General features: G+C 35.8%; 1 protein-coding gene across 1 annotated transcript; it reads right to left on the bottom strand.

The window, feature by feature from the left end:
- Positions 1 to 566: 566 nt before the first annotated feature.
- On the bottom strand, positions 567 to 2,577 carry LOC129230496 (uncharacterized). Its single transcript, XM_054864897.1, has 2 exons — positions 2,448 to 2,577; positions 567 to 1,381 (listed from the first exon to the last, which is right to left on the bottom strand). Exons 1-2 carry the CDS (start codon positions 2,575 to 2,577, stop codon positions 567 to 569), a joined length of 945 nt encoding a protein of 314 aa, XP_054720872.1.
- Positions 2,578 to 12,527: the final 9,950 nt, after the last annotated feature.

Below are 12,527 nucleotides of genomic sequence, written 5' to 3'. Positions count from 1 at the left end.
TAAAAAAATATGCATTAGTTGGTGCACAGACATAAGACACTTTCTTTTTTTCTGACCAACATTTACTATTTGATATGAATCTAAAATTGTTACAGTACTAATATTTTTATAAATATAAAATATAAAGAATATTATATTTATGATAAAAATATAGTACACAACTTCGCCTATTTTTCAATATTACTATGATTAATAATTTTTATATTGAAAATACCGCAGTTGAAAAAATAAATATTGAAGTATCATGATATTTTCAAAATAAATATGGGATATATATTGTGATATGCATCATGATATATATCGGCAAACCCTGGTAATTAAGCTCTGAAACTTATCTAATAGTTTAGTTTTCTAGAACTGAAGTGAAATAAGTTATTTAAATAAAATGGCAAGCAATTGATAAAGTGAAACATAATTTATTTACAAAACACTTATGTACAAAATATAGCCCATTAGTGTAATTTGGCCATGTCTTTTTGCCAGGGAACAGCCCCAGGCCCATTTACATAATTGGTAAACCTCACCCTTACCTCTTTGGCCACAAAGGACCCTGATCGCTTATCAGTTTACAAAGGAGGTAATGCATTCGTATTGTGCCTCCAGCTTCCCTTGAAAATTTTCTTTATCACTACTTCCTCCCTGTCGAGGCTCGGTAAAGGAGAGTAAAGCTCCAGGCATCTTGACCGCAAAAAATTGTGAAGGCTACATGCAGCCATGACTATACTTATTGCCTTGACAGGGAGAGTCAAAATTTCGCTTTGGGAAACCCTGAACCTGTTGGCCAAGATGCCGAAAGCATTTTCCGTTACTCTTCGAGCCCTCGACAGGCGGTAATTGAATATTATCATCTCTTCTGTGAGGGGTGTTCCCTTATAGGGTTTGAGGATGTTCTCCTCAAACGGGAAAGCATCGTCGGCCACTATTACAAAAGGAGCAGGAACATTTGTGCTAGGAAGAAATTGTCCTGCTGGTATGTTCAGTTTATGGCCTTCAATGTATTTCTTCAGGGTGCACTTATTGTAAACCCCTCCATCACTGATGCGGCCATTTGTGCCAACATCTACAAATAAAAATTTCATGTTGGCATCGATGAGTGCCAACAGCACAATACTGTTGAAGTGCTTATAATTCCAGTATGTTGAGCCGGAATTCGGTGGTGGAGCAATTTTAATATGCTTCCCATCGAGAGCTCCAATGCAGTTTGGAAAGTTCCACTGCATGAAAAACTCCTCAGATATTTTCAACCACTCTTCTCGAGTTTTTGGCACTCTCATCTCCTCCTTCAGTACTTGCGTAATGGCCTTGCATACAACAGGTATAATTCCGGATATTGTATTCTGTGCCACCCTGAAGTTGAAAGCGATGGAGCTCTGTGTCTCCCCTGTTAATATAAAAGCATATGGTATAATTTAAATTTACATATAACAGTAGATTTAATAATTCAAGGATCCAGTTTATCTCCATCCATTAAAAAGAATAATGGAGAACCAAACATATTATAAACTAGTCATTCAGGGTAACTTAGATTTACAGCTTCTCTACTGAGAACTGTCCTGCTCATATTTTGAGTTTTATTGTAATTTTTGGTACGAAAAGGATGAACACTCTTAGAGTAACGTCTGAGGTTTTCCAAAATTAAGAATTAATAACTATAAGCTCAATTGAAAATGGATTATTAGCCTGGTTTTTAGCTTTCCTATCATTTAGGGCAACTTTGCAACATGTCATGAATGGGATGCAGAATAAATTACAGAATAGTTGAATGATGCAGTTAGCAGTGCATGATGTTGGAAACATTTTTTTTTTTTTGTTAAATAGAGAACATTAAGTATTTCATAACCTTGCTCGGTGCATGCAGTAAGTACTGGATCTTCTAGTTTTTTAAAGTAAAATATACTTAAAAATTATAAGTGGAACAAAGTTAATCATAATGGCTCAAAATTACACTGAATGGTTGATTGATTGCAATATTACACAGAAGTGATAATTTTGACTTAACTAATGTTTAATTTCAAATATTTCTGCACTCCACAAATAAATTAAAAAAAAAAAACATCATCACTTCGCATTGTTTATGGCTCATCACTAACTTTTGGTTGACTTTAGAATGCTATAATATTTTTTAAAGAAGGGATAAGCTGAGTTGAAAGTAGTGAATAGAAATTTAATGAATCACAAAGCATTGCTCCCATTAATCAAGGGAAGAATCAAGGGGTTAGAAACGAGTTTTTCCCCCTAGACTTAACATTGTGCGAACTAAGTACTTCTGATGTATTAATTAAACCAGGGCATGTTATAAGCCAGTTAGTTTGACTGTATGTATTACCACTAAAAATTGCTAAATGATCTAAAAGTGAGTGTTGACTAAGATAAAAATTTAGGCCAAGCAAATAGGTTTTTACTAGTGAAAGAAATATGCAAAATTAACATTATTTTAGATTTATTACCTGTTGCTAAGTATCTGAGGGTGATGGCAAGTATTTCACCAGCTGGAATAGCTTCCCTCATCACCGTATTTTCTTTGACTATGAGGGGCTCCACTTTGACCAACAAATATTCAAAGGCATCGGTATCCATCCGAAGAAATTTCCTATAACTCTCTTCATCCTAAAAAATATCATGGGAAAATAGTACTTATAATTTTGCAATAAAAGTTATCAGCAAATTCATTTTTCCAGCTGGAAAAGGATAGTGAATACATGCAATAAAAATTATTTTTAAAAATCACGCATTATTGTCAATTAAATTTTTTAATACCAAATTCCACAATTGAATTGCTTGCTACAATTTGGTTAGCAAATTATTTTTTATTTCAACAATTTATGTCAAAATATTACCAAAATTAAAATAAAATTCAATGTTTACCTAAATTCCTCAAATAAAATATCAGTATGTAGCGATAAAAGAGTTAATTATATTTTAGCGATATTTGTAAACAATTTTTATGTTCAATTTCATATTGTTACGATATCATATTAAAATTTCTTTTGTTTATTCCAAAATAAAAAAATATTGAATGCACACTGACTGAACAAAACAAACAATACTTACTTCTACGGCTAGTTCTCTCATTAAGTTTTCATAACAGCCTAATCTTTTTCTTCTCAAAAGCCATTTCCTGGTCCATATTTTCCTCTTCTTCTTTTCTTTCTCTTTCTTTTTGATTAAGCTATAAATAATTATGCCTAGAATGGGAGCGAAAGATGGATTGTCCATCGTTATGCAATTTCTTTCTCGGCCACAGTGAAAAAAACACGTTGAATAGTAGTAAACACGGTGATAATTCAGTGCGGTGTGCTAACTCGCCTAAAATGGTACACAGATGTCCACGCATAGAATCAACTCTCCCTTTGAAAGCCTGGCATCCCTGTTCAACTTCTGAAAGAGAAAGTTGCATGAGAGCTTGAAGTTGAACTGGTAGGTTGAGCGAATTTCGCTACGTGTGATATGGCCTTAACCAAACTTTTAACTCGGGTACGTCATTCTTTCGGAGTTCTAACAATTGAAAAAAATTTGAGTGTATATCTTCGTGCCCTCTGATTGCAAGTCCTTGTCGCCATAGAAATTGCACGGTAGTAAAAATTGTCTCCAGAGCTAAACGACTTTTCTTCATTTCACTAACTAACTGCTCATTTAATTGGAAAGCCACACTTCGGTTAGAGATAGAATTCAGGTTCAGAACTCCTTCTTTGTGTGTAAACGTATTTTCATGAAAACGGAATTTTTTCAAAGCCTTTTTCCAGTTAGAAAATCCTACGGAAATAAAGGCTTCTTCTTTTTTTTTGAAGAAAATTGAAAAAATTTTTTAGCATCTGCCTCTTTGCAGGTTTTGCAAAAAACTTTTTCAGTTGATGCTTCATATTCTAGCCATGTATATTTGTTCAACCAAGACTTTTGAAATGATCTTCCTTTAGCGGATTTCCGCTGTGAACCGTTCTCGCCCGATGACGACGAAGCAGGCACAATAATTGCAGGTGGTTGACTTGCAGTATGGTCTTCTTCTGCAGTAACTTCCAAACGTGCCTTTTTGGTAACAAATTTGTCCATTTCAAACTTAATTCAGAATACACTATGCACTGAACGAAACTATTCACACTGAATGACTGCGCCCTGCGCCAGCAGGGTGGGCTTTATATAGCCGGGGCATCGTAATGTCTCGAAGCGTCAAGGCGACGGACGCGAGACGGAGGGTTCCAGACGCTTTTGCTCCAGTCTTTTTCATGTCGCCGCAACCGCAACGCCAGCGCCGGATTTTACCCGAAGATTCGCGCAATGAATTCAAAGAACTCGCAGAGCCGTAACTTTACCGTGATTTTCACTATTATTTTGTAAGGAAATTATCATGAAATAAAGAAAATGAAAAATGCTAACCTAATATTGTGATTTTAGAAATCAAAATATATTATTGGGGGGGCTCTGCCCCCCCAAAATGTTTTTTGAGGGGGCTTGGGCCCCCTCAGGCCCCATGGAGTCGGCGCCACTGATCTTACCAACTCCTCATCAACCAATTAAAGCTTAAATTAGTACCACAAAAGTTCCTTAAAACGTTAACTCTGAAAAAGATTAAAAACACGATTAATACATGAAACAAATTATTAATATCGAACAGGTTGTTTTAAAACACGTCCAAATCTAGACGTTCTATGTAATCTCGACTTATGAATGTCCGTTTGATTAGTCTTCAACTCAGAAATTGTGAGTTCATCACTTATTTCCAATGGAAACACTCGTTTCACGGGTCTTGTAAGCTCACCCGTGGAAGTTTTCAGTCTCACAACGCGTACGTTGTTATCTTTTCCTGGAAAAGTATCAATGACCCAAGCCATTGGCCAGTCGATTCTCTTCTTTTGATCGCTTCCTATTAGAACTAAGTCATTCTTTTGCACAGATTTTGGCAGACGCTTAGGTGATCGTTGTATCAGTAGAGAAAGATATTCGTCACGAAATCTTTTGCGAAACTGTTGCCTCAAATGTTGTAGAAACTGATGTCTTTTATTCAAATTAACTGCATCAAGATGATCCAGGTCTGGAACTCCGACTTGCGATATGTTTTGCAAAAGCATCGATGGTGTGAGAGGGACAAGATCATTCGGATCTTCGGACACACAAGTTAACGGTCTTCCGTTGATCACGGACTCGACATCACATAAAATTGTGAACAATTCCTCGTAGGATACGCAAATCTTTCCTAAAATATTTCTCAACAATTTTTTGACCATTTGTACTAATCTCTCCCACCATCCACCCCACCAACATGCAGTTGGGGGATTGAATTTCCACTGAATTCTCGAAACTGAAGAATCGCATTCAATCTGTCTCCAATCTACGGATTTCAAGAGATTATCCGCACCAACAAAGTTAGTCCCGTTATCTGTATATATAACTTTCGGTCGTCCCCTTCTAGCAATGAATCTTCGGAGACCGAGTAGGAATACATCTGTTGACATACTATCGATAAGCTCAAGATGGACCGCACGATAAACAGCGCAGGTAAATAGCAAAATCCATACTTTCTTTCCTTCCTTTAAGTAAAGGGGGCCTGCTACATCGATACCAGTGACTTCAAAGACTAAGGCTTCTCTTATTCGATCCTCGGAAAGGGGAGATGGTACAGTTTCTGGATGTTGTACTTTGTACCGTTTACATCGAATACACTTGTTCAACACCCGATGCACTGTTTTCTTACCTCGCAAAATCCAAAATTTCTGTCGAATATTACAAAGCACAAATTGTACACCAGCATGAGAAAACCGTTGGTGATAATCAATGATTAAATATTCCACTAACTTGTGGTCAGAGGGCAACAAGATAGGGCATCGAAAATATTCATCATCCTCTCTTCTAATTATCTTGGTTTTTAGCCTTATCAAACCGTCTTGGTCAACAAAAGTACAGAGGTTTTAAGTTTAACATTCTTAACAAATGTTTCCTCTTGGACGATTTCCCACAATTTCTTTTCCGCGACATCGATTTCATTAACAGTCAGTTCCCCTGTCAATTTAGTTTTCGGTGTTTTGCAATTTATAACAAACCTAATTATCCAGGATATCATTCTAACGATCAGAAAATACTTGGAAAAATATCTGGAAAAATATCTTAAATACCATCGTTCTTGAGAAGTGCTGGTAACAGCCTGAATAACTTGTTTCCTTCTCTCACGCGATATTTCTTCCTCATCTAGCTTTAGTTTCGTGTCCGGCCAGTCCTCAATGTTCTTTTTCAACCAATTTGGACCCGAACACCAGTCGGATTTGATAAGCGTTTTAATTGAGCAACCTCGTGAGGGCAAATCAGCCGCGTTCAAAGCGCTAAGAACTAGTCCTTATACACCCTCAGGAACTAGTTTTGGAATTTCTTTAACTCTATTTTCAACAAAAACTCCCCATGGCTCATTTTTCTTAATCCACGTTAAAGCTGTAGACGAATCAGTCCAAAAGTAGCTTTGAAGATTTGGAATGTTGAGTGCTTGTAGGGTAGAAAAGGCCAAACGAGTCCCAATACAACATCCCAGCAACTCCATTCTTGAATGGTAGTTTTACGCAATGGAGCAACACGACTTTTCGCCTGTACTAATAGGGAAGTTTTCGATTTTTCAATTTTATTTTTATATGATAGAGTAACATGTATGAACATCATAGGTGAAAAAATTTTTGCGATACGATAAGTAGTTTTTTTAAATTAATTTTTAAAGTTCAAGCGCCTGTGACGTCAGATGGCATAGGAAGTGACGTCCTATAGGAGAGAAACGCTAGCGAACCGGTTCCCATGTCATGGGAGAAATCGAAGAACGTGCATTCGACTTCGAAGATGAAACGTAAAAGGCTTATCTCCTCGCGTTTCTGGAACATTAAACCTCTCATCCTCTCGGAAATATTCGAATATCACCATTGATATTATTTGAGGAAGATTATTTAGATTGTGCTTTAACGAATCCGGCCTCCATAGTGTGTTCAAAAGGATTATTGAATTTCTAAAAAATAAAAATATCAGCGCGCTCAAAATGTCCCTAGCGAAAACAAGGGATCTTCGGCGGAAGGCTGCTCATTCGCGCCCTGTGACGTAGGCTCGTGACGTTTCAGAAGAGCGCACTTTTGCGCGTGGATTTTTAAAAATTCATTAAAAATCAACCACGGTGTTTTAAAATTCGGCGATGGTGAATTTTTTAGTTTTGAGGGTCAATTAACAATATGCAATAGCCAAAATATGAACATTTAATGGGTTGCAACTTCCCTATTGCACGTGAAAGTTACCATACTGACCTGACCTAAGAAATACTACTGCGCTATATGCACTTTTACTTCCATCACAAAATGTATGTAAAAAAAGTTCAGCCGACCCAAATGTATTAATGTATCTTGGAACTCGAACTTCCGAAAGCAAATGTAAATCTTTGGCCCATGCTTTAAATTCGATATTAAACTCTTCTGGTAGTGGTGTATCCCACCCCAGTTTTAAACCCCAGCTTTTTTGAAGTATAAGCTTTGGAATCAACGTAGTTGGGCACAAAATTCCTATTACATCGAAAATCTTGTGAACTATCGACAAAATATTTCTACGAGTAATTTCTAAGGAATCCAAATCCAAGTTCTTTATCTGACAAAATAAAACATCTTCATGTTTGTCCCAGAGCAATCCAAGTACTGCGATAGGTTCAGATTTGTCTTCAAAATTTTGAGGTGGTATACTCCCACCCTCTTAGGTCAAAACAGCCCGCATTCATCAAATAAGTTGATTCATGAATAAACTGATTCAGTTTTTTCTCGTCTGGAACGGATGTAACACAATTGTCCACATAGAACGCATTTCTTAAAATGTTGCAAGTCTCCTTAAATTGAGAGGAATAAGTTGCAATGAGGTGGTTTAAAACTGACGAGAGTAGAAACGGACTGCAATTTAGTCCGAAAACCAGACGATTATGACGAAATGTTCGAAATTCACGTTCCTCAATATTTTCCCACCATAAGAACCGTAGGAAATCACGATCTTTGGCAACAGAGATCTGTAAAAATGCTTTCTTGATATCCGAAGTTACGCCTATCTTATCTTTACGAAATTTAATCAAAAGAGGAGGGATTTGTTCCAAGAGATTTGGACCTTTTAGCAGAAAGTCATTAATAGACCGCATTTGTTTAGTTTTACAACTGGCATCAAACACCGGACGTACTTTTGTAGTCGAATGTTCTTTGTAAACGCCTCTGTGAGGTAAATAATGAGCTGGTTTATCTATTTCCCTTAAAGGTACTGCCTCAATGATTCGTTCTTCTAACCATTCCTTGAATACTTCATCGTACTGAAAATACTTGTTTTCCCGAAGCAATTTGTTTGTAGTAGACCTGCATCTTTGTTTTGCTGTTTCTAGATTACTGTCTAAATCTTCAAACCCTTCAAGTCGAGGAAGCCTGATTTCATAGCGCCCTTCATCATTAATTCGAACAGTTTTCTCGAAAGTATCTAACGCATCTTGCTCTAGATTTTTACTCTCTGTAGGGTCACGAATTCCCAAAGCATCCAATCTCCATAAGTTTTCTATGTTAGGAGAGTGGACAAATAGAGATGAAATAGAAAGCGCGCAAAAAGTTTTATTTCCTAATTCAAAATCAGTCTTATCTTCTTTTAACTTTCCCATTAAAAGCCAACCTAACTTTGTTTCAGTTGCTACCAAAGCGGAATTCAAGCGTTCAATTTTCCCCGTAACAATTTTCCAATAATTGTCAGCACCTATGAGCAAAGAAATGCCTTTACCCCGTATAGCATTATCACAAACGTCGGCTAACAATATCCCCTTAGATTTCAGCTCCTCATGTACCTCTGCGGGGGGGGGGGGGGTGACTCTAAAGTAGCATGAGTAATTTCGTCAATTTCAAGAGCTTCAATTTTAAATTCCGTACGATCCAATTTATTTTTTATTTTGACTTCTACTCGAGTACAAACGCGACGACGAGGAATTTTCGACCCAAACGTATGAATTAACAACTCTTCTTTTCCTAATGTACGTAACTTCAGGGATCTAGAAATATCTTTCCGGATAAAAGTTTTTTCACTACCCGTGTCAAGAAGGCAGTGTAAAACCTTATTGGAATCCTTACCCCCTAATTCCAAGGGTGCAGTTTGAAGTAAAATTCTATTATGACCCTCGATTACATGATTTGAAACAAAGTTTTCAACTTTATTAGAATTAACATGTACCTTATCCTTAAAATTTTCTTTCCTGTAAAATAAAGTAACATTGTGTTTCTTTGTACAAAATGTGCATGATTTATCACTCTTAGGGCAGTCTATCATTCTATGAAAGGGTTGCAAGCAAGTAAAACACCTTCCGATACGTTTCAAAATTGCCCTTTTTTTGTCAACAGTTAAAGAGCAACAACTTTCACTATCATGATCTAATTCGAACAAAACATACAACATTTATCGAGAGGTGTCAAGAGTTCAACTGCTGAAGGGGTGTTTGTAATGTTTCTTTTATGAAATGGTTTTTTAGAAAAATTCTTCCATTTATCAAAGGCAGATTTATTCTTTTCAAACTTTGGAATATTTTGACCTTGGGGAAATTGGATTTCTGCTTTTTGTATTGCGTAAACTCGTTTTTTAGTCTCAATTTCTGCTCTAATAAACTCCATTAAGTCTTGAACACTCAAATTTGTCTTCTGAGATTGTTCTCTCGTAAATCTGAGGGTTAAATCAGACGGAAGAACCTTTAAGATTAAAGGGCAAAGTAGTGTACTATACGTGTCAGCAGCAACATTAAGCGATTCCAGACTTCTAATTTCAACAATGCATTTATCATAAAGAGCACGTAATGCATATAAATCCCTAGAATTTTTTACACCTTGAATATTTAACAAGTTATTCAATTGAGCTTGGACTAAATCTGAATGTCTTCCGAAACGGGATTGAAGAATTTCAATTGCAATCTTATAGTTTTCCGCCGTCAACGCAAACCCGCTAACTGCATTTGCAGCCGAACCACCAAGTAGCGATTTTAGATAAGAAAATCGGTCAACATCTGTTAACGAGGGGTTTTTGTGAACTGCATTTTCAAACTGACTCCAAAAGTATAAATATTTATCTCTTTCGCCGTAATATTTATCTATGTGAAGTTTAGGTAAGTGCACAGTGTTGATCAAATTTAAACTTTCAAACCCCGAAACATTTTGACTACCAGATGTGCTGTTTATTGAATTTAAAAATTTTTCGATCAATTTTTAACCTTAATGTACGCATTTTATCACTGTATTCTGCACAACCGAAAATTTCATTTTCAATATCTTTTTCATCTGTTAAAGGCAAAATCTGTTCGTTTAAATCTTTCAAAAGAACAGTTTTTTCGTCTTACTGAATTTTCAAATCCTCGAAGTCCTCAATGGGTGTACTTGTATCATTGAGTTTTTCTTCTATTTTATTACAAATGCGTGTAGCTAGTGTTCGATACGGTGTTCGTATCGCTTTCAATGCTTTTAAATCCATAATAGATAGCAAAAAAAAAAAGTTCAAATATCAAATAACGTAAAAGTGGGTATTTTTACTTACCCCTTTCTTCGAAGGTTCAAATCATTCAGAATTGTTTAGGTATCCGAATCGCATAGTAGTAAAATTGTCCTAGAGTTCAAATTGTCCAAGAATCCAATTTTTCGATGGTAATAATAGTGGAAGTGTCCACATTTTCGATAATCCAAATAGTTCCGAGTTTTCGACTTTCAACAATCTAAAGAATTACAAAAATTTTGCTGGCTTTTAGCGGGGTTCGCTCGTTAAACGGGATCGCGGGGTCTCGAGTTTTGTTCCTAATGATTTAACATTGCACCAACCAAATCTTTTTGATTTCTTCGCTAAATACGAGTTTTTGTTAAATCAGGGCTCTCTATAAACGAGTTTGACTGCACTTGTATCAAGCAAGTTTTTAAAATGATATTAAAATAGCATGAAGTGAAGCAAGAGGAAGCAAACCAATTTACGAGAGCAAATCTCAAGTTATAACTGTAATACAATCGAACTCGCTAATAACGATCCCTGATTTAACGAGAACCAAGATTTAGCGAGGACATTAGAAATATTTGGTTGGTACAATGTAAACTCTATAGGATCATAACTCGCTTTTTACGAGAAAACCCCGCTTAAAGCGAGCAATAATTTCGGGATTCAAAAAATTTCTATTGACTTCCTTCTCAGCTTTTTTGGTAAATTTTTTGTAACATTCGAAAGTCAACCAAAGTTAGTGATAAATCGTTAATCCTGGGAACAAGCAATGATAGCACTTTTTTAAATTTGTGGAGTAAAGAGATATTTAAAAATTGAAAATTTGTGTATATATATGTGTATTCTTCTAGAACAATGACATAAGAGACATTCAGGCTGTTCAAAGTAAAATAGCCTACTTGGTACTGTACAGCGATTAAAAAGAAGAAGAAAAAAAGCAACTAGGGCTTTTACCCCCGGAATTGGCAGGTCACCAGTGATTGGCACTTCCAACAAAAATGTCCTAAAATAAGATTTATATCCAATCTTTTAAAAGTAGAAGGCTATATATCAACTCAATGTACATTTACTTTCAAGATTATAACTTCAATGCATGTACCTAAATGTTACTAATAGGAAAGAGAAACAATTGCGGCTTGTGTCAAATCAGCCATTTTTGTTGCAAAAGCTTCTTCTCTGGCTTAAGGGAAGCATACGCATCAATCCATTAAAATCTGACTTAAAATATATTTTAAATTTTCGTTGTCGAAAGTTTTGTTAAGTTGAAAGGTGTTACTTTGAGTGGGTAGACATATATTTTTGTCCCTTTTCGGATTTTTGAAATAATGATGAATGCCATTTAGTGGTGCTTCAGTTCTGCTAGTCTCCAGTAATTGGCACAGGTGCCTATAAACACTTTTGTGTTGTGCAATATGTCACTAGTTTGATTTCTGATACTTTTGCAGCAACTATATTATATTGGTACTACTATTGATTCGAATCCTACAGAAAATACGGCTAAATTTTTCAGTGAAACAATAAAAAAGAAATATGTTTGACCATCATTCGGATATTGCGACTGTAGAGAATTGGTTCATTTTCTATGGTTCCTTGGAATCATCGGGTTAATGTTCCTTTTTCTGTGGAAACAGCTATAATTCGTAAAATCGAAACTGCATATCGACTAATGAAACAGCAATAAACTCGATATTTTTTACCATGCAACACTTCAAATTTATTTTCCTTTCTCTAATCTACTTTTTCAACGTCAAGATGTGTGATTTAACACTAATTTATGTAAAATTACCCACTTTAAATCAACATTAATTATCTTTCTTATGATGATCAGACCCCGAGGAGTTCCTATTTTTCCTATTTTTTAGAGCCCTCCCCTTATTTTCCTACCTTTTCTTTCTTTAGTATAGCACTTCTAATTGTGCATTGATTCTTATTTTTACGATGCCGCACTGAAAATTTTCTGCATGTTTCAATTTTGTGAAAAAAAAAAAAAAGCAAGCAGATCCTGAAATTTTTATTGACTGACGACAGTAGTTTTTGGAAGGAACGCCGCG

This window comes from Uloborus diversus, chromosome 9, assembly GCF_026930045.1.
Source record: "Uloborus diversus isolate 005 chromosome 9, Udiv.v.3.1, whole genome shotgun sequence".
In the NCBI taxonomy this organism is placed as follows: Eukaryota; Metazoa; Arthropoda; class Arachnida; order Araneae; family Uloboridae; genus Uloborus; species Uloborus diversus.
This window is presented reverse-complemented; position numbering and strand designations above follow the sequence as displayed.